The sequence below is a fragment of the Herpailurus yagouaroundi genome, unplaced genomic scaffold, assembly GCF_014898765.1.
Source record: "Herpailurus yagouaroundi ecotype Mexico unplaced genomic scaffold, PumYag 140, whole genome shotgun sequence".
Taxonomy (NCBI): Eukaryota; Metazoa; Chordata; class Mammalia; order Carnivora; family Felidae; genus Herpailurus; species Herpailurus yagouaroundi.
In genome coordinates, this window is record NW_024412395.1 from 8,894,575 (window position 1) to 8,921,018 (window position 26,444).

Sequence of the window (26,444 nt, forward strand, 5' to 3'; positions counted from 1 at the left end):
CTTTTCTTTTCTTTTCTTTTCTTTTCTTTTCTTTTCTTTTCTTTTCTCTTTTCTTTTCCTCTTTTCTTTTCTCTTTTCTTTTTTCTTTTCTCTTTTCTGTCTTATCACCTAAATATGCACTTTAAAATTATAGTTTATGTTTGCTTGTTTTTGAACTTCATACAAAAGTTTCATTACTTAGTGTCTGGCCTTTTCACTCGTTATTACGAGATTCATCTATACCATTGAGCATAGTTGTGATTCATTCATTTTTATTCTTGGGTATGAAAACCACAACCCATACATTCTACAGTAGATGGACACATGGATTTATAGATTTAGGCTATTATAAATAGTGTTGCTTTGATGAATTTTGTATATTTCACCTGTTCTATATGTGCAGGTATCTCTATTGGGCATATTCCTAGTGGTGGAATTGCTGCAAATTTTGTAGATAATACCAGGGTGTTTTCTTTTCTTTTTAAATGTTTATTTATTTTGAGAGAGAGAGCATGTGTGTGTGTGTGGGGGGGGGGGGGCAGAGAGAGGGAGAGAGAGAAGCCCAAGCAGGCTCCGCACTCAAATCAGAGTCCGACATAGAGCTTGATGACACAGAGCTCGATACCATGATTGTGAGATCATGACCTGAGCCAAAATCAAGAATCGGAAGCTTAACTGACTGAGCCACCCAGGTGCCCCCAAAGATGTTTTCTGCAGTGTTGTTTGTACCAATTTACATTCCAACCAGCACTTATGAGAGTTTGCATGTTCTTGTCACACTTGGTATGTCAGTCTTTAATTTTAGCCATTCTGGGGAGTATGTATCAGTGTCTCTTTATAATTATAATGATTAATGGAGGCTTAACAACTTTTCATATACTTCTGACCATTGCTGTCTTTTATGAAGTGTCTGTTCAGCTATTTTGCCCATTTTTGTTCTGGGTTGCCTATTGATTGGTTTGTAGAAGATCTCTATATATGTACTGTATATTCTGGAATCAGGCCTGTGGTTGCTTATTTGTTTTATAAATACCTTCTTTCAGTATGACTTGCCTTTTACTTTCTTACAGTGTTTGATATGCCAAAGTTCTTAATTTTAGTTTGATCCAGTTCATCAGTCTTTTCCTTTAGGGTTTGTGTTTATTGTGCCCTGCTATTTTCTTATGTCAATTTCTAAAAGCTTTATGGTTTTGCCTTTCCACACTTACATCTGTTACTGGGAATTCATTTTTATGTATGGTGAGAGGTAGGAGTCAGTTTCTTTCTTATTCCGTATATTCAGTTGACTCAGGGGCATTTATTTAAAAGAACAACCCTGTTCTCACTGGTCTATAGTACCCACTTTCTCATAAGTTAAGTGCCCATATATGTGTGAGTCTGTTTCTTTATTCTGTCCTTTTAATACAGTTGTCTCTCCTTGACCTGATAGCACATTGCCTTAATCATTACCATTTTTTTTTGTTTTGTTTTTTTTTTCAACGTTAATTTATTTTTGGGACAGAGAGAGACAGAGCATGAACGGGGGAGGGGCAGAGAGAGAGGGAGACACAGAATCAGAAACAGGCTCCAGGCTCGAACTCACAGACCGCGAGATTGTGACCTGGCTGAAGTCGGACGCTTAACCGACTGCGCCACCCAGGCGCCCCAATCATTACCATTTTGTAATAAATCTTGATATCCAGTGGAAGCAAGTTTTATCACCTCTTGTCTCACCATTTACATTTCCGCATAGATTTTGGAATCAATTTGTGAACTTCTTAAAAAATACACAGTTGGAATTTTGAGTGAAATTTTACTGAATGTAGATCAATTGAGGAAAAATGAGAATTTCACTGTACTGGATATTCCAACCTATAGTTTATCTTTCCATTTATTTTAGTGCTCTTTAATTTTTTAAAATTGTTCCATAGCTTTTTGGGTAGATATTTATCTTGGCTAGCTTTATTCCTAGGTGTTTATTTTTATGCAATTAAATATGGAAACTTAAAAAAAAATCCTTTTTGGCTTGTTGGTACAGAAATGTAGTTGATTCTTTTATATATTGACTTTGGATTATTCAGTCTTGCTTAGCTAACTTTTTAATTTTATAATACACCTGTAGATCTTCTAGATCTTCTATTTATATAGTTTCCATTAATAATGGCAGTTTTGCTTCTTTATGAGTTTTATACCTCCAGTTTGTTTGTTTTTTTTCCCCTCAGTATTTCATCATGAAATATACTTGATTTGACACTTGGATCAAGATTTGGCTCTATCCACCTTTGGCAGTTTTGAATAATGCTGTTAGGAACATAGTTGTACAAGTATCTTTTGGAATCTGCTTTCACTCCTTTTGAGTATATACCCAGAAGTGGAGTTGCTGGATCATATGGTAATTTTGTGTTTAATTATTTGAGGACCCGCTGTATCATTTTCCATTGTTTTATATTCCTACCAGCAGTGTATCAAGAGTTCTAATGTCCCTGTGTCCTCACCAGCACTTGTTATTTTCTTTCTTTATTTTCGTTTTCATTTAAAAAGGATGTTTATTATTTATTTTGAGAGAGAGAGCAGGGGAGGGCAGAGAGAGAGAAGGGAAGAGGGGAGAGAGAATCCTAAGCAGGCTCTGCACTGCCAGCACAGAGCCTGATGCAGGGCTCAAACTCAGAAACCGTGAGATCATCACCAGAGCCGAAATCCAACCAACTGAGCCACCCAGGTGCCCCCTTTTGCTTGTTTTTTGTTTTTGTTTTTGTTTTTTTTTAAGCAGGCTTTACTCCCAGTGCAGAGCCCAGTGTGGGGCTTGAACTCACAACCTTGAGTTCATGACCTGACGTGAGATGCTGGATGCCTAACGGATTGAGCCACCCAGGCACCCCTCTTCCTCCCTTCCTCCTTTCCTCCCTTCTGTTATAATAGTGATCCAAATGGGTCACAGCTATTGCTTTTTACCTGCTGTTGCTGACTGTCCTTTTTGAACTCCATTTGAACTTATGTTCGTTCTTTTCTGTCTATTCTTTGTCTCTTACCTATTTTTTTTTTTTTTGAATATTTCATCCTTTTGCCTTTTCATTGTGGATTTTTTTCTGCAGACTTAGTGGCCAGTGTGCTTTTAAACCCATCCATTGAATACTGAATTTTGGATATTGTATTATTTGGTGCTTTTGAAAATTGATGTCACTTTTTAAAGTTCGTAATCTCTCTCCCCCAAATTTTAATCGTGTTTTATCTTCTTACGTATAGTAAGAATTACTATTATTATTATTATTATCATCATTATTATAAGTAAGCTTTATATCCAACATGGGGCTTGAACTCATGACTCTGAGATCAAGAATCACATGCTCTACTGACTGAGCCAGCCAGGTGCCCCAGAATTATTATTTTAATATCTAATTATTTTCATGTGCATAGTTCAGTGTGTCTGTGTTTCTGTCAGTTTTCATTTCTAGGTATCATGTGTGCCTGGTTATCTTTGGTTGTATTTTGGACATTGTATTTGCAAATTGTTTAAAGAAGTAAAATGAGGGGGTGCCTCAGTGGCTCCATTGGTTAAGCATTTGACTCTTGATCTTGCCTCACATCGTGATCTCACAGTTCATGAGTTCGAGCCCTGAGTCAGGCTCTGTGCTGATAGTGTGGAGCGTGCTTGGGATTCTCTGTCTTCCTTTCTCTCTGCCCCTCCCCAGCTTACATTTTCTCTCCCTAAAATAAATAAACATTAAAAAAAGAAGTAAATTGAAGACTAGATTGGATGATGTTCTCTCCATCCAGAAATGCTTTGTGTTTTCATCTGCCTAGGGCTTTAGGGCACCACTAAGCCAAGATCATTTCCATCTGATGTCAAGGATTGCTATTTTTGGGGGCCACCCAGATTCTTAGAAGCTAATCTGTGGTTGTTTAGGCTGTTTTACTTTCAGTTCACTCTTCTGAGGTCTAGCCATTTGGATTTCTAACTCAAGTTGTAGGGGGCTATGCAAGCCACCAACCTTTGGGGGCTCTGGAATCCAGTCTGTTCTCCCGGACCCAAATGGATATTGAGAGTGATTCTCAGTGTTTTGGTTGCCCCTTCCCAGTGTCTAAATGGCCCGAGGGCAGAAGTGGGGCATTTGCTGCAGGCTCCTCCCTCTGGATTTTACTTTATTTATGTTTCATGACCTGGTAACTACTCTTTGCCTTCTTAGTTCTTTGATGTTTCCAACCAGATGTTCTTTTATAATTTAGCTAGCAATTTTAGTTGTTTTCAGCATGAGGGTGAGTCTGAGTTACCTCGCAATTATTACCTGCTTTTAAAAGCATTTTTTTTTTTAATGTTTATTTATTTTTGAGACAGAGGGAGACAGAACATGAGTTGGGGAGGGGCATAGAGAGAGGGAGACACAGAATCTGAAACAGGCTCCGGGCTCTGAGCTGTCAGCACAGAGCCCGATGCGGGGCTTGAACCCACGAACTGTGAGATCATGACCCAAGCCGAAGTCGGACTCTTAACCGACTGAGCCACCCAGGCGCCCCTAAAAGCATGTTTTTAAAGTTGTAGTAGGATAAAGGAATTGTGTTGGACCTTGAGAACTCCTCTGTTCTCATCTGTTCAACGAATTCATTACTAAGTTAGTCAGGTAGCTTGTGTTTTGTTTTTGCTTTTGGTAAAGTAGGGGTTGATTGACCACCCACCATATACCTACTACTGTGCCATATATGTGTGTGTGTGTGTGTGTGTGTGTGATGGAAAGTTTGAAAAAAATAAGGCATAATATTCCTTACATGTAAGGAGTTTAGTTGTGAAAACAAGCATAAACTCAGAAAATTGAATAGAATATTAAAGGAGGTGCTCAAAGGTAATGCCGAATCACTGGCTTAGTGAACACCAAGGCATTAAGTCCTGGGTGTGAGCCCGACCTCCTCCTTGCCTCTGCCCTCTCTCTCCCAGGCTGCCTTCCTCATGCTGGTCACTGTGCCCCCTGTTCCAGCCCCCTGTCACCTCTTCTTTGCCATTATAGCTATTCAGGGGCTGTCCCATTGTCTTCAAGACATGTCTGAAGCCCTTGAGGAGCTGCCTCCCCTGCGACTTCTCAGCCCTGTCGTGTGCTTAAGCTGTCCCCATCGTGGCAGCCGTCTGTCTGCATGCACGCTTCCCTCGGCCTGCTTCCTTTGGTGCAAGGCTGGTTTTTCAAAACTTAGCTTCACACCGCGTGACTCTTTCTGGGAAGCCTTCTTTGCTGTTTGGGTCCCTTGCTGTCGGGAATCACAAACCTCTGCTAGACCACTGGTCAGTGTCTGTTGCCCATGGTGATGGCAGTGACAGTGAGCTGGCTATAACAGCCAGCATGTGTGCGTGGTCTAGCCCTGACCATGCACCAAGCACTATTTCAAGCACTTGACGTACACAAAGCGACCTGTGAGGGAGCTGTTACTGTTGTCCCCATTTTACAGGTAGGAAACTGAGGTACAGAGAGGCTTCACGGCTAATAACTGTGGTCTTCCAGGCAGTGGCTTTATTCATGTATCCCCTTCTTCAGTAGGGAAATGGAAACATAGGAGCAAGGCCTGAGCTGCGAAGATAAATGTTTGTGGGTGACGATTCCCTTTCTTGCCCACTGGGGCTGTGACTCAGGGTGAACTAGACAACTATATATGAACCCCCCTCTCCCCCCCCCCACTCCGCTTCCTTCCCAAGTTTTGTTGTTGATTCTGTTCTGTCCTCTCCTGTCCTATTTCCCTGGGTCTTAGCTGCCAAGCCAGGCTTCTTGGGGGAGTCTCTGGACTTCCCAGTCCATCTGGGCTAGACTTTTTGAAATTTACTCTGTACGGTTTAGCTAGGCGTGATCTGGTCCAACCTACCAAGTTAAACCTCCATCTTGGAAAGGATTGAAGTCTGTGCTCCCTCCAATTCTACAGGTAGCTTAACTGATGATAAGTGCTGTGATATCTGACAGAATTTTGAAGCCTTTGAATAAGGATTATTATACTTTAGTGTTGAATGAGTGATGAAGGGATGTGGTGAGAACTCGAAGGCGGCAACATTTAGTATTTCTGTAATGAATAATGCTCCCACCTCCAACAAGTTATGCAACCATACTCATGCTTAGGATTCATCAGGGAAAAGCCAATTCCATTTAATTAATGGGCTGCTCTTTTTAAAATACAAGCATTAATGTTTGGCACAGTTTTGGATTTACAGGAAAATTACAGGATGGTGCAGAGATTTCCAGTGCACCCCCCACTCAGACTCTCCGTTAATATTAACATTAGTACGGTATTGTTGTTACGATTAATAAAGCAATATTGATGCATTCTTATTAACTCAAGTCCAAAGTTTATTCAGAGTTCCTCACTCTCCCCCCCCCCCCCACTGTCCTTTATCTGTTCCTGGATCCCACCCAGGGTACACACTACAGTTAGTTGTCATGTGTCCCCAGACTCCTCCTCTAGGTTAGGACAGTTTCTTGGACTTCCATGTTTTTGATGACTTTATCAGTACTGGTCAGGCATCTTGTAAGATGTCCCTCTATGGGAATTTGGTGTTTTCCTCATGATTAAATGGGCTTATGGATTTTGAGGATGTAAAGTGTCATTTTAATCACACCATCACAAGCATAGATATGTCAACATGATTTGTGACTGTTGTTATTGACCCTGATCATCTGGTTGAGGTGATGTTTGTCAGGTTTCTCCACTATAAAGTTATTCCCCTCTGCTTTAATACTGTACTCTTTGGAAGGAAGTCAGAGTGTAATACCTAATCCTCTTTAGCCCCTCGAGTTAAGCCACCATTTTAAAATGTATTATACCATGATGTATTTAAAAAAGAAAAAAAAAACCTGTTCTTTGTAAAAGAATTTTAGAATTACTTCCTTTAATATCTCCAAGGTGCCAGCCCCTTTCATAGGGCATGTAGTAGACATGTTTGTGTCCTGATTAATGGGCAGTTTGAAGCAGTGAATTCCAAGCTGAAGAGAAAAGCCTGCGGTCTTTGCTTCTTCAAGCTCCTGCGGGCAGGGGCAGACAGATGAGAATTTGGAATCATAATTATATTGCCTGATGTTAGGATTATTATCTTTGCCTCAGTCTTACGTGGTCTGTAAGATACTGGACTTCGTTTTTTTGTTTGTTTTTTTTTTAAGAGGCAAACCATAAGATAGACTTTTTTTAATGTTTATTTTTGAGAGAGAACGTGTGAGTGGAGGAGGGGCGCGCACACACACACACACACACACACACACACACACACACACACACAATCCAAGGCAGGCTCCAGCCTATCAACACGGAGTCCGACATGGTGCTTTAACTCAAACAGCAAGATCATGGCCTGAAGTCGGGCGCTTAGCCGACTGAACCCCCTAGGTGCCCCTGGTTTGTTTTTAAAGCTCTTGCAACAAGGCAACACTGCTTCCTAGTGAGCAGGGAGGCTTATTTCTGATCGTGTATTGAAGCACAGAAGCGGATTTCGTGAATTAAGCTTGCGTTTTGGGGGAGTATTTATGGTCTATACTGATAGGTCTGCGAAGTGAGCTTTGGTGCAGTTATAGGTCTGCGAAGTGAGCTTTGGTGCAGTTATATTGAATTAGCTGTGAATGCTGTCTTCGAAGTGAGCTTTGGTGCAGTTAAATTGAATTAGCTGTGAATGCTGTTAAGTACAGGGAGCGAGCGCCGCTTATAGGTTGGGGGGGGTGTCGTAATCAGCAGCGTATGCTCAACTTGGCTGTTATTTGAACTTAAAAGTCGTGGAAAAGAGCTTTTTCATTTTTCCAAAAATTGCACCAAGGTAAAGCAGAGCTTTAATTGATGCGGGTGTGTTGTGCAGGCGTTAGCAGTACTGCCCTCACTATACGCTCATTGGACAGTAGCGCAACCCCAAGAAAAGGATGGTTAGTGAAAACTGTGCGTGCGCTGCTAGCAGGAAGCGCCAATACCGGGTTGGGTTGGGGTGACTAATTCTCAACTGGCCTTGTAGCCTGGTAGCTAGTGTCCCTTTATACTGAACACAGCTTCTGAAGGAAACCACCAACTCCTTGTTTCCTGAGGCTTCTGAAGGTCGCGACGTGGCCGCTTAGTTTTACCCAGAAGGCCACGCGCCAGATGCGGGTAATTTGCATACGTGTTCCTCGTCGGGGCGGGGCTGTGGGGGGCGGGGCAGCGGCGCCGGTTTACACGCTGGTCCGCTCGCGTTCTGCATACGGACCCGTCGTGGCTTTTTATTTCCTTTCAAGTGACCGGTTGTTTTCTATTTAAGCTGTGAACAGCTCTTTGCGTACCAGAGCAGCCCTCTTGATAACCAGTTTATTCTGCCGTCGACATGCACTCTCTGGGCTCACGGACGGCGTTTGAGCCAGGAATGGGGGAGCATCCCGGCAGCTGGTGGGCGCGAGCTCAGGCCCCGAGGCCGGCAGCTAACGGGTTCCCGCTGTTTTCCCTTGCAGGTGGTTCTTCTCGGCATGGACATCCTGTCTGCGCTGGTCACCCGGCTGCAGGATCGGTTCAAGGCGCAGATTGGCACAGGTGAGCTGTGGGTAGGTGTGGAGCGGGCCCCCACATTCTCCACCGTCCAGCCCCCAGCCTTCCCTCCGTCTCCCCAGCGCCTCCACTTAGCTATATCCAACCCTTAGAGCTGGAGCCCCCCACCTCTCGCTGTCCTAGCCAGACCCCCTCCCAGCCAACCAACCCTCGTCTCTCCTTCAGTCTCCCCCTGCTGGCGCGGCACCACTGCTCCCTCTCCCCTCCTGAACTCACCCCACAACCGCTGGCCTCACCGCACCTGCTGGCATGTTCACTGTTTCTGGTTTTACCACACCTTTCCGCCGGCTTCTTTCTGTGTTCGTGTTTTCATTCACAGTGTCACTGCCTGTTCTTTCTTCTACAGATTAGCCGTCACATTTTAGTGCCAACGAAATCATATTTGCCCCTTTTGAGGGGCATTGTGTTTTCTCACTTGGAGAAGGCCTGCAAATCTAATACGGTTATATTCTTTCCAGGTCATTATCGTTGGTGTTAGTGTGTTCCCTTTGATCGTAAATGTTACAAGTGCATGTTAAATGACCACTTTTTATTTTGGAGGGAAAACAGTATGTCAGAAAAATGAAATAAAAAATAAGCACAGGTTTCGTTTTAGAGATGACACAGTCATTTCTCAATTCCTGACCTCTGGGATTTCATGGTAGTATAAGCACCAAGCAGCTCTGTTTGTACACACATTTCCTTATAGAACTTCTCCCTTTCAGTTGCTGCATGTGTATTATTATTATTATTACTATTTTTTTTTTTTTGCTAACTTCCTGGTCAGCGTGCTCTTTCAGACAAGGTCAAGAACTCTTTCCCACTCTGGCACTAACTGTGCATCTGTAAATAAAAACTTCCCTTTTATTTATTTGTTTTTAAAAAACTTTTTTTTTTTAATGTTTATTTTTGAGAGAGAGAGAAACAGAGCTCGAGCAGAGGAGGGGCAGAGAGAGAGAAGGAGACATAGAATCCAAAGCAGGCTCCACGTTCTGAACTGTCGGCACAGAGCCCGATGAGGCTTAAACTGTGAAATCATGACCTGAGCCAAAGTCAGACGCTTAACTGACTGACCCACCCAGGCACCCCAAAACCTCCCTTACTTTTAGTCATTTCCTATTTTATAGCATTATATTTTCCTCCTAAATTAATTATTCAGGGATAGTTCTCATAAAAGAAAAGTTTATGGGAGAAGCAAAGTAAGCCGATTTGTTAGGTGAATGCTCTTGGAGTGCTAGCTGGTGGCCCACACCTGGGTGTGTGGAGGATGGGTGGGGACCTTGACTCTCTCTAGAGCACGTGCATGTACATTATGTAGAATTCACAAGTGTAGATGAAAGAAGGAGTCTTGAGTGCCCGCTCCTTTTACCTCCGGTGAATATGCTGGACCCCCTCCTTTACCTAGATTTCCATTTGTGTTGACTCTTTCCTGCCAGGATCTGCCACTGACATCCATTTTAATTTTTTGCCAGCTTAAAAATGTATTGATAGCTAGCTGGAGGAGGGTGGGCTAAGGAAGAAAACTGGTATAGGATGTCCGAGCAAAGCACTTCCGGATTCTCAGACCAGCTCCTGTGGATTTTAGTGAGGAAAGTAGAACCGCGCGGATCCGTGGGTTTAGATTGGCGCACATCATTTAGGCCAGGATTTTGTCTTCCTGGGGATTGAAATACCCATTTGGTGACTGCAGGACCTGACGTCCCCCACTCCCCCCCCCCCGCCCCCACAGGCTTTCATTTGATGAATTTGTATTTTGATTTTCAGTGTTGCCAAGTTTAATAGACAGACTGGGAGATGCTAAAGACTCTGTGCGAGAGCAAGACCAGACTCTGCTGCTGAAGATCATGGATCAAGCTGCTAATCCCCAGGTAGGGCGGGGAGGTGCGTCTGCCTCACTCAGCATCCCTGGTGACTCCATATAAAAAGAATTTCTTTCAAAGCTGTCGTGTTTCACGTGAAAAATTCCGTAGCATTTAAGCTGCACCCCCACGCCCCCATACAGGATGGTTAAATAAGTAATACGTAGCAAAGGGTATACTTTGAATAAATTAGTGGACTTAACATGAGTATCGAGTGCTTGGTTGAATCCATTAGATTCTTGAGCTCGTGTGTGTAACTGACTCGGTTTCTCTGAAAAGAGGCGGTTGTGGTGTCTGGAGGGTCAGGAGCCCTGGCTGGAGCCCTCATTCCAATCTGCTAGTGAGCTGGGGCTGCGGGGACAGGTGGACAGAGAGACACAGCCCTGCCTTCCAGGTTTCCATTGTGTCATGTTCAGGGGGTGGGGTGGGGCGGGGTGGTGGAGGGATCAGAAAAAGCCATCCAGGGAGGGTAGAACCCAGAATGTGTTACGAGGTGAGTGGATGTGTGGCTTGCAGATACAGCGGGGACCGCTGTTGTGGACCGGGAGAGCGGTAGGAGTATGTGATCTTTTGCATGCCACCCAAACCTCTCTCGGCTTTCATTTCCTCACCCACGAAACGGGGGCTGGTTACACCTTTCTTTCAGAGCTTTTGGGATAATCACATGCAGTTATATAAAGGAATGTGTTTGGAAAAGCTGTGTGTTGATATACGAACATAAGTCACTATTTTTCAGTGTGCTCTGGAGAGGACGAAATGGGTGACTCGAGGCTGGGCTGACTTGGCACCTGCTGAGAGGTCCCTCTCCTGTTGGCCCTGTATTAAATGAAGGCTCCTCCTCTCCTCTCCTCTTCTGTCTTTTGTCGCCTACAGTATGTGTGGGACCGGATGCTGGGAGGCTTCAAGCACAAGAATTTCCGGACTCGGGAAGGCACGTGCCTCTGCCTTGTTGCCACACTCAATGCGTAAGTCTGGGTGGGGCCTAAGGGTTTCCCTGGCCAAGCATGTTTATTTTCGTTTTATTTTTTTTTAAGTTTGTTTATTTATTTTTAGAGAGAGAGAGAGGAGGAGGGGTGGAGAGAGAGAAGGAGAGAAGAGAGAGAGAGGGGGAGGAGGGGGTAGAGAGGGAGAGAGAGAATCCCACGCGGGCTCTGCACCATCAGCATGGAGTTTGAACCATGTGGTCGTGAGACCACAAGATCATGACCTGAGCTGAAATCGAGTCGGACGCTTAACCAACTGAGCCACTCAGGCGCCCCAGGTGCCCCAGGATTTTTATTTTTAACTTTGTGTTTTGAGGTAACTATAGGTGTCAGGAGGTTGCAGAGAAACATCCTGGGAAGTTCCGTGGACCCCTCCCCATAGTCCCTCAGTGTTAACATCTTACATCTTGTATAGCACAGTGCCAGCACCTGGAAACCAATCGATGCAGTGCACAGGGCTCCTACAGATTCCTCTGGTTACACACAGGCGTGGTGGGTGCCGACCTGTCCGTTTCTGTCACGTGTGTAGCTCTGGGGAGCCAGCCCTCCAGCAAGGTACAGACCTGCACAGCACCCCAGGCTCCCTCACGCTAGCCACCCCCGGCAACCACTCATCTGTTCGCCATCTCTGTGATTGTGTCGCTTCAAGAGTGTTATACAAATGGAATCATACAGAATGAGAATGTAACCCTATGAGATTGACTTCTTCCACTGAACATAATTCCTTTGAGGTTGCATATGGGGTATCGCCTACACAGCAGTTCCTTTCTTTTCATCGCCCAGCACAATTCCACGGCACAGTCTTAGCCACTCGTGTCACCATTCACCTGTTGAAGGCTATTTGAATAGTTTCTGCTTTCTGGCTAGTACAAATACAGGTGCTGTGAGCGTGTACGTACACGTCCCGCCATCAATATAAGCTTTCCTTTCTCTTGGATCGGTGTCCAAGAGGGCCATTACTGGGTCGTTTGGTAGGTTTAATTTTAAAGAAGCTGCCAGACTTTTTTTAGTTTTAAAAGGAAATGCCAAACTGTTTTCCAGAGTCGTCTGTACCATTTTACATCCCCACCAGCCAGTGTATGAACGATTTAGTTTCTTCGTATCTCTGTTAGCAGTGAATGTTCTCATTGTTTTTTATCTGACCCATGTTCTTAGGTGTATGGTGATATCTCATTGTAGTCTTAGTTTGTACTTTCCTAACGACGAGCGACATGGAATATTTTTTCATGTGCTTATTTGTAGGAGAGGCAAAGATTTTTAAAACAGAAAAGTTACATGTCACTCCTTCTGATTATAAAAGTGACACTGTATATGTCCGAAAACGTGCATCAGGAAGAAAATAATGATTACATACCTTTCTGCCACCTTCGTGCAATCACTGTCACCTCGTGGCGCATTGTAGTCCAGCCTGTAAAGTTATATTATTTTCAAAAACAAAACTGGGATGCCATCTATGTCACCTCGTAAAATTTTCCCCTTCTCATTAGCCTTTCCAGTGCCGTTAAGTTTGCCCAAACGTGTCTGGAGCTTTTAAAAAAAGCGTTTCTTGGTTTGGATCACAGTAGTTTCACTTCTGAGAATGTGCCCTAAGGAAGACATGAGCTTACCAGAGAGTTGTATTCGCAAGGGCTATTTGGGGCCGTGTCTGTGACGGTGGAAAGCGGTCAGGGACTTCAGTGCTGCCCAGCTGGGTGGTGTTCAGCTGGAACCCTCCGCGGCCACTGTGTCTTTCCATCCAGCGGTCATTAACCGAACGTCAGCCTGGGCAGGTGGAGAGTTAAATGAGGACCCTCTAGGGACTCGCGGTTTCGTTGAGAACACGGAGTTGGGCAGAATAGGAAGTGCGTGATAGGATAATAATGCAGGGCAGCCGTGTGGGAGGCAGGCAGCGCTGTGGGAAAGGCTGGCAGCCAGATCGGGGAGAGCCCTGAGTGCCAGGGAGAGGGCGCGTCAGCGAGCAGCACGGACGGCTTTGAACTCTGTGCAGAGGAAGCCTTTGTGGTGCGCCCCAATTTTGGAACCAGGTGGGTGGAAGATTGGAAGATGGGAAGGAGGGAGAGCCTAGGTGTGAGGGGGCGATAGGGCCCTGGGGAGGGAGAGGGAGGGGGGAGCGTTTCTTCCCTTTGTTCTCACCAGCAGTAAAACACTCCTTTTGTTTTCAGCTCTGGAGCACACACTTTAACACTAAGCAAGATTGTGCCACATATATGTAACTTACTTGGAGACCCCAACAGCCAGGTGAGTATATTTTGGTGAGGAAGAAGTATACTGCTTACAGACCATCAGGATGCATTTCGGTGTCCTGTGTATACCTGGTAGGTGGGTGGGACTTCATTCTGTTTGTAATGCTCTGATTATCGTTCCAGATACTAGCATTAGAGCCCGTTAGCATTAATAAGGTATCACTGGTGAACGTGGTGGCCCCTCTGCCCTGTTCTGTGTGTGGCTGAGGCCTCACTACCTGTGAAGTGACGTCCTCTGTGCCGGCCTCCAAGATAAGGTTGCCGGAGTCACTCCCTCTCCAGCCAAGAGGGGGTGAGCTCGGGGGAGAGCGATCAGTGCTGATTGAAGTCAGATAGGGATTGACTCTTGGGGGTAGGGGGACTAGATGGAAAGGGCCTGAGCAGTGTGTTCTGAGGGGATGGAAACTTCCCTGTATTTTGTGTGGGTGGTGACCCCTTTGGTATATGTAGCTGCAAATTCCTTGACCCCAGACAAACTCTGGATGGTGTTTTATGTAAATCTTCCATAAATTCAAAAACCAAACACCAGAGCACCACCTCGTTTGTGTAAGGGAGGGAGAAGAGCCGGCAATCTGGGCAGTCACCGGGCAGGTCCCAGAACTTTCCAAGCCTGGGCTTCAGAAGTGCCAGTTTTCCCACCAGTCAGTTCTGTTTGTCACCGAGAGTCCTTTGTGTTATATTAGTTCGCTCGTACGGGCTCATCAGAAAAACACCTCAATAGATAAAGGGGCCGAAAATTGCAACAGTAGTTCACCAAAGAAACACACGTGGTAAGCAGGCCTCTCATTTTAGGCTGTGACTGGTGATCGCTGACGTGCCCCCCAGAGAGGTCGTGCCAGCTTGTCCTCCACCTCCCACCCCACCCCTGCTCCAGCCCCTTCCCACTCTTCTGGCTTTGCCTTTTCTCACCTCCAGGCCTTCACTCCGCCACGCAGCGCTGCTTCCGTTCAGGTGCCCAGCCCCTCCTCTGGGCATGTGTGCTGACCGCTCCCCCTGCCCCCACCTGCTTTCCTCTTGCCACTCCCTTCTTTGTCTAGCTTCACTGAAAGTGTATGACACTGGAAGTGGGATTTTTGGATTTTTTTTTTTTTTTTATGTTTATTTTGAGAGAGAGAGAGAAGGCATGCAAGCAGTGGAGGGGCAGAGAGAGAGAGAGAGGAAGAGAGAGAGAATCCCAAGCAGGCTCCACCCCATCAGCACAGAGTTCATCTGGGGAATTGAACTCAGGAACCTGTGAGATGGTGACCCGAGCCGAAATCGAGAGTCAGTTGCTTCACACGCTGAGCCACCCAGGCGCCCCTGGGATTTTTAGACGTTTTAATTTACTGAATCATGCTTTCTGTTTCAACATTAATTTGAAAAGAAACTTAAAAAAAAAAAGTTCTAGTACCAAAATGGGTTATTTTGTCTTTTCTGTCTTTTTGGTTTTCTTTCCATTTTTGTTTCCCGTGGGGAGAAAAGTCCATCGTTGATCACTGCTATCACACGGTATCCTTTAGTCCCGCAGAAAAGCCAGCCTGGCTGGCGGAATTTCCTTGTTCCTAACTCAGGCGCTGCCCCTGGCCACTCGGGTGACGTGGAATATGCGCGCTGGGCCTCCGGGACACCCGGCCCTGGGGCAGAATGAGGTTGGCGCTCAGTGGGCAGGTTTCGGCAGTCTGCCTCAGAGCCAGATAGAGCCAGAGTGCTGAAACCACACTCAAGTGACCATCTGCAGCCTCACCTCTGCCTTGGCAATGGCCATCTGCACCCGTATGCATGCGCCCACAGACACGCACGGTCCACGTCTCCCAGAACCCTCCTGCCAGGAGACTTTAACCACCCGCTTCTCTGCACTGCCGCACTCCATCAGTCCTGCTCCTGGGGTGTGGGAGCATGCTGCAGGTGCCTGTGTTCTTGCCCTTACTTTAACCTTCACATCGGTCTTTCCTGCTGTGGGCCCCGAAGGTGGCCCGCCTCCTCTGTGTCCCAGTAAACAGTGGTCCAGTGAGGGAGGGTCATAGATCTGAAAGACCTCAGATTCCATAAAGCATTCAGCGTGGGCCTGCCAGGTAGCGTTTAATATATGGGGCTCTTGGAGTCCCAGCGGCCCCAGATGTCGGGGTTCCTTTTCTCTGGTGAGCCTGAGGGTGGGCAGAAGCCGTAGGGGACCCATTTGCTTGTGTGTACAAGTGAGCACTACGTTGTGCCTTCATCCTGAGTGAGTTACTTTTACAGAACTTGCTTCTAGTTTGGAGTACAGTACTTTGTAGTGCCAAAGAAAACGTGTGCCTCTGTATCTCTTGCATCCGGGGTGCTTCAGACCCTCAAATGCTGTCTGACCCTGTAGCTTTGTGGGCCTGAGGAATGATGGTTTCAAAGGCTGAGGATGTTGGTTTCGAACATGTAGATAGCTCCACTTCCACTAGCCATTGTGTTGTTTTGTACACACAGAGTGTAGGTCACAGACTGCTGGCCTGAAACCGAATTGCATTCTAACAGACTGGCATACGTGTCTGTGTACACGTGTCTGCACAACGTTTTAGCTTTACGTTTAGCGTTTTAGTGTTTTTTCTCCTTAAATGTTTATTTTTGAGAGAGGGAGAGGGCGCACACACGTGACTGGGGAAGAGGCAGCGAGAGAGGAAGACAGACGAGAGAGGAAGACAGAGGAGCCGAAGCAGGCTCCACACTGTCAGCACAGAGCCCGACACGGTGCCCGAACTCACAAACCGTGCCATCACGACCTGAGCCAAAGTCGGGCGCTTAACCGACTGAGCCACCCAGGCGCCCCTAGAGTCTTGGTGTTTTTACATTTGTCGTATTTCCGACTTCCCTTGAGAGATGAGGAGATGTGACAGAGCTGCCCTCTATTCCTCCAAGGCTGGGTGATGGCAGCCTGTGTGCCCGACCCTCCATATTCCCTTCTCTGTCTGCCAGTGGGGCCCCGGCCGATGCCATTTGTTGTTACACACCCGCCCTGCTGCGCTCGGTTATCGTGCTCCCTGCCTGGGCCATGTAAGCACTTTAGCTGGGCATCTAGCAGGCACTCAAATTTGTTGAGTGAGTTTGTTACTTCCTGTGGCCTTCAAAGCAGCCTTCAGCTCACAAAGGAGAACTTTGGGACTAAAATAGTTTACGTATTTTATGCAGGATGACTCAGCCCCTAAAAGGCCAAGCAGGTATCCAGATCTACGTTGACTCTCAGGCTAGTATTTCCACTAAATCTGTTGATGGTCCAGACTTTCTAAGTAGGACAAGATCTTGCTTGCTCATTAAGGTGATTGGCTGTGAACAAATGCCATCGTTAGAAAGTGAGCCAAGCGATGTGCTTACTAGTGATCCTCAGGACACAGTGGCATTAACTATTTGTGTGATACATACGTGTCTCCATATAAAACTGCTGCCTGACATCAGAAGGTGTTTCTTTTCCCAAATAAACTGATAATCTGTTTTAGTCAGCTTGGGCCACCATAACAAAATACCATGGACCCGGTGGCCTGCACAGAAATTTATTTCTCACAGTTCTGAAGGCCGGTAGTTGGAGATCAGGGTGCCGGCGTGGTCTGGTTCTGGTGAGGGGCCTCTTCCGGGTGTGCAGACTCCTCCCCCCTCCCGTGTGCTCACCTGACCTCTTTGTACACGAGTGGAGAGTGGAGCCAGCTCGTGGATGTCTTTTCTTACGAAGACACCAACGCTGTTGTGCCAGGGCCCTACTCTTAGGACTTCATTTAACTTTAATTATCCTCTTACATAGGTTCTGTCTCTAAATGCACTCATACTGAGGGTCGGGGCTTCAGCATACGGTGGTGGGGGGGGGGGGGGGGACACAGACATTCGGTCCATAGCGTGAGGTTTCCCTTTTCCACCATACAGGGAAAAGTTCTCAGTGAGGTTCCCTGTCCTGTAACACTGTTCAGGAGTAGTGTGCAGGATCGAGGACTGTACATTGTTCTTTGTGTCCCTACTTCCTTCCTCTGCCTTTTCTCTGGTATTTTGATTTTCATTGCTTGAGACCCAGTCCAAAATCATGTTGCTCCCCTGTCTGGGCCTGCTGGAGTAAGGACACATCTCCCCTCCACCCCAACCCTCACAGGTTGGCCTTGGTTCCAGGGCACAGCATACTAAAAATTTTTTCCCCATGTTTTTATTTGCAAAATGTTCAATCTAAAGAAAAATGGTAGGGCCAGTAGTAACCTCCGTATTTACCAGTTAACGTTGGTTTTCTCTCTCTCCGTGTGCGTACACACACCCACCGCAGAAATGCACTCTTTTTTTCCTGAGCCATTTGAAAGTATCTTACACGTGTGATAGTTTGACGCTGAGATACTTCAGTGGGTATCTCTCAATAGCAAGGGTATTTTGTCGTGCAACTGCCTGCTATTTTCTCATTCAAGAAATTTCAACATTGCTACAATGATCATGTTTGACGGACAGACAGTCCACATTCAAATTTCCCTGTTTCTGTTTGTTTTCAATCTGTTCTGTTTCTTAAGCCTCGCTTGTTGCTGCTTTCTGAGTTCATGTTTGTGTTTGGCCAGCCACTCACCTGCTCTTCCTGAAGCACGTGCCCTGCATCTCTGCTCTCATACCTTTGCACACAGGCTGTACCTTGTTTGGAACCTGTCTCATTCCGTCTTTACCTGGTAAAACGCTGGTCCCCAAGCACATTTTAAGTGGTCCCTTCCTCTTCCAGGAAATGTTTCTTGGTATCTTCTGTGTGCTTGCTCCCTTCCCTAAACTGTGGGAGCTCTTTGTACTCTTATATAATGTTCACAGTATCGTGCTCCGTATTAAATATAGAATTTATGGGCTCCCCCCGACCCCCAGCCCCTGTCTCCTTTCAGGACTGTTAGCTTCTTGAATACAGGGCTCTGTGTAGACTTTACTACCCATTTTTGTTGCTCACTAAGTATTTTATTGAGTTAAATCTAGAATGCTTTTTACATGGTATTTTGTTTTTTGTATAATTCACTTATTTGTAGTGTTTTCTGTTTGGGGAGGATGGTCTGAAAATTCTGGTTTCCTGACATCATCTGAAAGAATTGAAAGAACGAAGGGATGTGGACTTTACGTGTCTACCGGGATGGGACCTGAATTTACTCACTGGAATTGTACAGCGACGTCAGCCTGTCAAACATGGCTCTGTGTAGTCAAATGTCTATAAGGGATTGTATCACAGTCACCTTGGTAGATCGGTGATACATTCGGGGTGGTGTATAGTCTGTTGTGTCCCAGCAGCGAGTGCTGTGGATTGACACAGAGCAGCTGTAAGATCTCTTCTTTTACATCTAGGTTCGAGATGCAGCAATAAACAGCTTAGTGGAAATTTACAGACATGTAGGAGAACGTGTGAGGGCAGATCTCAGTAAAAAAGGATTACCACAGTCCCGGTGAGTTCAGACTTTTTTCCTTTCTTCTGCTCGTCTTCCCCTATTCTTTTTTTCAGTTAACATCTTGGTTTGCACTACTTAATTTGTTGTAATTTTATGCAGAGAATATATGGTTGGAGGATTGGTGGTTGGGGATCTTGTCCAGATCCTGTGTCCTGGCCCCTCCCATTCTACTTCTTCAAAAGGAGGATTATCACCCAGACACCTAGCCATGTTTCATGCTGCGTGTTGATTTTAGAAGTATATTTAAAATCGAGTGGTGTTGAAAAATTCACCATTCTTGTGGTTCCTGTAGTTCTATATCTTGTATGCACAAAGCACCTCATGTACTAGGTGCTTAAAATATATTTGTTTGAATTAATGAAGCCTTTCCAGAATGAGTCCGGATAGAAATAGAGAAGTAATTCTTTGAAATGGTAGTATTCTGTCAATCTCAGTACATCGAGACCAATGCAAGGAGCTCAGCGTCTCATCAGGTCCAAGACAGCCTGAGTCCATAGATGTCTCTGTTGTAGTCAAAATTGTAAAAAATAATGAACAACTGGATATCCATAATTTTAAGTGTGATGGACAAACCTTCAACCTTTTGGTGCCCCGTTACTTTAAGTAATAGAGTCATGCATGAGTCCTGGGAAGCTGGACGTGGCCTCAGCTTATGGAGTAGCTTATCCGAGCCTGTCACTGCGTCCCTGGAGATACCAAAAACCCAGAAACCTGAAGTGACTTGGGAGAGTACACAGAAGCCCTGTCTCCTGACTCCCCTTTTAATTTTCTGTACCCTGTTTCACAAGAGGTTAGAGAGTCTTGGGAGTCCAAATATGGAATGGGACTTTGAAATATATAGGAGTCCTTTGTCTTGATGTCCCTTGATTGGATGTGATGGAAGTGGACCTTTTACCCTAAAGTAGGAGTTCCATGAGCAGTCAAGTGGGGCTCTACTCTGTTGTCGTGAGTCCTGTCTGACCCCAGGTTGCTCACCATGGCACCTGAGCTGCGTGCAAGATAATTAGGTGGGGATAAAACTATTTTCATGTTTTTGTATAACATGTCAGCTGTGAGAATAGACTTTTTTGTTACTGTGTTTTATGAACCTCAGCTTTCTGGTCTTTGCGTATATGGGAGAACACTTAGGAGAAAGACGAACCCAAAGATTAAAGCACTGCACAGTGTTCCAGGGAAAATTGGAGGGCCCGGGTGAGCAGGGAGAGCAGGGCTGGAGGGAGAGGGCTTCTTACTGAAGCCCTGACGTCAGCATCACCGTTGGGAGACAGGCTGTGAGCACTGAAGCCCTTCCCTGCTCTCCAGGGATGGCTTCACCAGGCTATGTAGCTTGCGGTGGCCCCGGGCCACGAGCACGCCATCTCACCCAGTGGGACTTCCTGCATCCTGTCTGAAGGCTGCTCCTGGGTCCGGGAGGTGACAAGGGAACACAGAGCTCTCGAGAGGCGAAGGTGCAAAGGAGACTACCGTCCTTGGGGAGGCCTTCTCGCAAGGCTGGCTTTGGGCTGGCAGCTGGCAGCTGGCAGCTACGATCTGGGGGGCTTCCCACCATTCCCAAAGAGTGGGTCACTGTGCCCCAGCAGTGGGTGTTACGCCGAACACCTGCTTTCCTTCTGGGTGTCCAGCATTTTGGTAAGTGCTACGCAGGGGGTGTTTGCCTGACCAGCCTGGCAGAGAGCAGGGAGACAGCACAGCACACACGTCGTCACAGCTCGCTGCTGGGGCATTCAGCACATCTTCTGTGACTCCCCTCCACTGGGAGGGGCTCTAGGAAGCTTGTGCCTGGTTTCCTCCAGACCTCACCCCACGTACCTTCTCCCGTTGCTGGTTTCTCAGAGAGTCCTTAAGTATGGTAGTGATTGCTCTGAGTGTGACTGTGTGCCGAGTCCTGAGTCCTTCCAGTCCGTCATTAAACCTGGGGCTGGTCTTGGCGACCCCAACACAGAGAGCGATTTAGGTAAGGTTCTAGGGGCATTTAATGCCAGCCAGAGCTGGGGCTAGAAGCTTTTTGTCCAGACTCCCAGTACTGGTTTTTTCCCACTACCACCCTCCTTTTTTTTTTTTTTTTTTTTTTTTAATATTGAAAGGCTACAGAAGAGCTTGGGTCTCCGAATGAGAATGAGGTTTTCCGATATTTCATGTGACCTAAATTCCTACAAATTGTAGACCACATGGAGAGGGCAGTCCTGGGGAAACGGGCCCACATCCTTCACGGCTGTCGTCGTAAAACTGGTGGACACAGTGCATGGAGAGGGAGGCTGTTGGTGCTTCAACGGCATCATTCCGGTGAAAGAAGCCAAAACTTCATGTTTCTTTGTATTGATTACAAGACCTTTCACTAGCACTGTGATGGTCCGAGGCCCTGGCTGCCACCTTTATTTCGATTTTGCCGGTGATACGTACACATGGAATGAAATTCTGCTCTTTAAAGAATCCTCTGGTTGTTCAGAAAATTCATTGTCTGCTATATGTGGCTCCAAGTGGCTGACGGGAGTACTTGAACGTTCTAGACTTCTGGTACATCGTTTACATACAATTATTTTGCTGTTATGTGAGCATCGTTGATTTTCAGCCTAGCAAGATGCCACAGGACTAATAAAATATTGTGGGATGTGCACAGTGCTTTCTGACACTTGGATTTAATCCTGAAATAGAAATGCTGTACTCTTAAGAGTTTGTCCATTGAGTAAGTGTTGTATGTGAGAAGATTAATTCGATCTCTAAGAAATATATGATGAAACAGATGCCTTCACATCAGCTGAGTGACTTAAACGATAAGAGCCATAATGTGCTTTGAGGTGCGGTTTCTTTTTCCATTTCACAGCTGGGCAGACGCTTGGCCTTTTGTCAGCTTCACGTTGGGGGGACTGGACCTTCGCTTTTGGGTCACGTATTCAGTTATTATTTGGGTCTCGTTATCTATCTGGTGGCTAAAATCACATGGAACCAGATAATGTGGAGATAGTCAACAACATCTGCACATTAGAAGGTCTCACCATAGTTGAGTTTGGTCAGTATAGCATTTTACAGTCTTACACACACTGTCTTCGCAGTTCGTGCACATGGTGTGGTCGGAAAGTAATGTGATGAATTTCTGCCTGACTTTGTAAGATGCCATGTTGTCGCGCAGTATTTGTGAGATGTGTGGCACACTTGTAGTTCCTTGTGGCTTACTTTCCTAGACACAGGCTTTTAGCCCACTTTGACATTCACTGTCACCCCATGGCACATTCCAGAAAATATCTGTATCCACCATGACAGATTTTAGTTCATGAAGGTTATGGTGTTAAATTGCTTCTGAGACCGTCATTTGGGAACCAGACTCCTCAAACAGTAGCTGCTTTAAACCTGAAGGTCCTTTAATTCATAGATGGAGCTGTGGCCTTGTCCTCTGCTGCGTTTGTTAGCACTGGCCTCGCACACCTATAGTTTTGCATGGCTTTGTCAGTGTATTTGTTGTGCTACCTCAACTTAAAAAATTTATGAACATCCACTAGTCATTACTAACAGTTGTGTCGCTAAGGGAAGAATTGAAACTTATTTCTAAGTTGCTTGTGTAAGCTTTAGCGGTATAGAGAGAGCCCAAGGCAAAAGCAGAGGAGAAATGTGTTCTGTGATGTTCCTTCATTTTTAACTTTTATCTTATATGCGAGGCATTTACACAGAGTTGACTCAATTTATAAGATACACGGAAGAAAGGCAGTCCCTTACCCTTCTGCCATCTCCCCCCAGAGGCAAACACTGGGTGCTGACTGCCCTGTCTCTGTGATTGTAAATACCGTGCGCGTGTTGTCCTATGTGGTTTCTGTCGCTGTAAGAATTGTACTTTGCATGACGGAGGATGAATTTCAGCTCCTCCTGACCATGCCAAGCCACTTGACATCTTCTTGTCCACCAGTTGTAGCTATGTTTTACTTGTGGTTATGACAGCATTTTGTTTATATTATGACCGTGTGTGCTATTTACAGCCCACTGTACCTGGGGAACTGATGGCTTTACCCTTTTTTTCTGCACAACCTTTTGTTTTCCCTGGGTTAATGATGGTCTTACTTTCATTTGAGTAGTTGTCTCCATGCTTACCGTGTGCTAGTACCATTTACATACTGCCCTTGAACCTGCTCCAGTCTGGACTGGCTGCCCTCACCATCTTTTCCTTTATCATCCTGACGTCTCTCTCTCGTCATCATCCTGGGGCTTCACTTCTGTCTTCTCTGCCGGTGCACCTGTTTCTCAAAGACCACATCTTCTCTTTCCTGGTTTTCTCTCTCACTTGAGTTGTACATATTCTTCAGTAGCTGTCCGAGAAGAGACATGGAGAAGGAAAACTTTTTGACTTTGAGGTGTCTTTGTTCTATCTTGATATTAATAGTGTGCTGTGGTTTAGAACTCCAGATTGGAAGGCTTTTTCCAGAATGTTAAAGCCAGTGCCCCATTGTGTCCACCTTTCAGTGTTTCTACTGAGAACTCCAAAGTCCTTCTGATTCTTCATCCTATGTAGATAACTTTGGTTCTCTTTGCAACCAGAGTTTGTCTGAAACTTTATGTCAATGGGGCTTTTACGAGCCTATACTCATTTTTTTGTGCAGTGCGCTTGGAGGGCCTTTCAGTCTGGGCAGGGACTTGGACCAGTCCTCTGATTTCATTTTTTCCTCCCATTTCTGTCTTGATAATTTTGCTCCACCTTCTGGGAGATTTTCTCAGATTTATCTTCCAACCATTCCATTATTGGATATTTGATTTAAAATTTTTTCCTTTTTTGTTATAATTGTATGTTCCCTTTTTATAGCATTGTTTCGGGTTTTCTAAAATAAGAGCCTTCTAGGGGCGCCTGGGTGGCGCAGTCGGTTAAGCGTCCGACTTCAGCCAGGTCACGATCTCGCGGTCCGTGAGTTCGAGCCCCGCGTCAGGCTCTGGGCTGACGGCTCAGAGCCTGGAGCCTGTTTCCGATTCTGTGTCTCCCTCTCTCTCTGACCCTCCCCCGTTCATGCTCTGTCTCTCTCTGTCCCAAAAATAAATAAACGTTGAAAAAAAAATTAAAAAAAAAATAAAATAAGAGCCTTCTTGAAATATTCTTATACCATAACTTTCGTATTTTTCATAATTTACCATTTCCCCTTTAGAGTGAACAGTTCAGTTTTTACTGTATTTAGAAAGTTACGTAGCCATCACTGCTATCAAGTTTTAGAACATTTGAAAAGAATCCCTGTTTCCATTAGCAGTCACTCTCCATTGCTTCCTTCCACCCAGACTGGCAACCACTCGTCTATTTTTTATTCCTATGGATTTGCCTGTCTTGAGATTTGCAGATAAAATCACACAAAGTGTAACTTTTCCGACTGCCTTCTTTCACTTACCACGGTGTGTTCAGAGTTCAGTCACACTGTAGCATGAGTCATTCCCTCGTATCGCTGAATACGATTTCACTGTGTGTCCTTATCCATTCCTCTGTTGTTTATCCATTCCTCTGTTGATGGGCACTCGTTTCCACCTTTTGGCTATCGTGAATAATGCTGCTATGAAAATGGATGCGCAGATAGCTCCTACGTTCCCTGCGTCCAGTTCTTTTGGTTAGATTTTAGAAGTGGACTTGCTGGATCGTATCCTGTTAGGTTTAGGTTTTTGAGAAACCGCCATACCGTTTTCCAGAGGTGTTGTACCATTTTGCATTCCTACCAGCAGTGCCAAAGGTGGTGGTTTTTGTGTTTTTGTGTTGTTTTATTTTTGATAATAGCCATCCCAAGGCGTATCTCATTGTGGTTTTTAGAAATTTTCTTTACCTTTCTTGAAGATCACTTGACCGTTAATGTAAGGATTTCTTTTTGTAATTTCGTTGATCTGTATGTCTGTCCTCCTGGTACCTCACTGTACCAGCTTTGTAGTAAATTTTGAAATCCAAGTTTGTTCTTCTCAAGATTGTTTTGGTTATTCTGGGTGCCTTGCAGGTCCACATGAATTTTAGGATGTACTTGTCAATTTCTGGGAGAAGGGCAGCTAGGAATTTGGTAGAAACTGAATTCACATTGAGTTTGGGGAATACTACCCAGAGATCAAGAGTCGCATGCTCTTCCAGCTGAGCGAGCCGGACGCCCCTAGGTGTTATAATCCAGTCTCTTTACTTGGTTATAGGCCTGTTCAGATTTTGTCTCCTTTTGAGTCCCTTTTGGTAGTTTGTGACTGTCTAGGAATTTGTCCATGTAAGGTTATCTAATTTTTAACACACAGTTCATGGGCTTTTTTTTTTTTTTTTTTTTTGTAAGGATAGTTGTACTGTGCCTTTCTTTATCTTTTAAGTTTAGTAATCTGTGTCTCTTTTTTTTTTTCTGATCAGATTAAAGATTTGTCAAATTTGTTTTTTTTTTCCAAAGAACTAAGTTTTGACTTCTTGATTGTTATTGTTTTTGTTTCCTATTTCATATATTTCTGCTTTAATCTTTATTTTTTCCTTCCTTTTGCCTGGTTTGAGTTCCCAGTTTTTTAAGATAGAAAGTTAGGTTATTGATTTAATATCTTCTTTAAAAAATTTTTTTTAAGGTTTATTTATTTTTGAGAGAGACACACACACATAGAGTGTGAGTGGGGGAGGGGCACAGAGAGAGGGAGACAACAGAACCTGAAGCGGGCGCCAGGCTCTGAGCCATTAGCACAGAGCCTGATATGGGGCTCGAACTCAGGAACTGTGAGATCCCGATCTGAGCCAAAGTTGGACACTTAACTGACTGAGCCACCCAGGTACTCCTAATATCTTCTGTTTTAATGTAGGCAATTACACCTGTAAATTTCTTTGTAAGTACTACTAAAGCTGCATACCGTGTTGTGTATATTGTGTTCATTTTTATTCGTGTTGGAGTATTTTTTAATTTGCCGTTTGCTTTTATCTTTGACCTCTTTGTTATTAAGTGTTTTGTTAGTGTTTTAAGTGCTATTTAACTGTTATTTAAGTGCTGTTGTGTTATTTGTGTTTTATTAAATTTTTACATTATTTGTGATTTTCTCATTTTTGTCCTTGATTTCTAATTTTATCTTAACTGCGGTTATAGATCATAATTTCTATGTTCTGTGATTTCATTTCCTTGAATTTTGTTTTAGGCTTGTTTTATGTTCTGGCGTGTGATCTTCCCTGGAGAATGTTCCATGTGCACTTGAGAAGTATCTGTATTTTGTTAATTATTGAAATGTGTGATATTGAAGTCTCCAATTAATACCGCTAAATTATTTATTTCTCTCTTCAGTTCTGTCACCTTTTGCTTCATATATTTTGGGGCTCTGTTCTTAGGTACATAAGATTACTATATCTTCATGATATGTTGACCCTTTTGTCATTGTAAAATGTCCTTGTCACTGGTAGCAATTTTCGTCTTAAAGTCTATGCTGTCTGATAATAGTATAGCCACTCCAGACCTCTTTTGAGCACTGTTTGCATGGAGTATGTTTTTCTGTCCTATTATTTTCTGTCTCCGTCTTTGTATCTAACCTGAATCTCTCGTAGGTAGCATATAGTTGAGTGTTATTTATTCAGTCTGATCATCTTTGCCTTTT

At 44.8% G+C, this 26,444-nt stretch overlaps 1 protein-coding gene, 1 long non-coding RNA gene and 1 other non-coding gene across 28 annotated transcripts in view; 1 reads left to right on the forward strand and 2 right to left on the reverse strand.

Moving 5' to 3' along the window:
* LOC121030416 (uncharacterized) overlaps positions 1 to 12,979 on the reverse strand; it is a 17,309-nt gene extending 4,330 nt beyond the window's left edge. The window contains exon 1 of the long non-coding RNA XR_005790188.1: positions 12,648 to 12,979. This is a non-coding gene — a long non-coding RNA (uncharacterized LOC121030416). The remainder of the gene's footprint in view (positions 1 to 12,647) is intronic.
* CLASP1 (cytoplasmic linker associated protein 1) overlaps positions 1 to 26,444 on the forward strand; it is a 277,455-nt gene that overhangs the window by 86,843 nt on the left and 164,168 nt on the right. For all 26 annotated transcript variants that reach the window (XM_040474788.1, XM_040474793.1, XM_040474790.1 and 23 more), the window contains exons 3-7: positions 8,379 to 8,457; positions 10,216 to 10,319; positions 11,184 to 11,275; positions 13,456 to 13,531; positions 18,811 to 18,908. In XM_040474788.1, the coding sequence (XP_040330722.1) occupies positions 8,379 to 8,457; positions 10,216 to 10,319; positions 11,184 to 11,275; positions 13,456 to 13,531; positions 18,811 to 18,908 (449 nt within the window). The remainder of the gene's footprint in view (positions 1 to 8,378; positions 8,458 to 10,215; positions 10,320 to 11,183; positions 11,276 to 13,455; positions 13,532 to 18,810; positions 18,909 to 26,444) is intronic.
* Positions 7,703 to 7,828, reverse strand: LOC121031172 (U4atac minor spliceosomal RNA). Its single transcript, XR_005790597.1, has one exon. It is a non-coding gene; the product is annotated as a U4atac minor spliceosomal RNA (small nuclear RNA).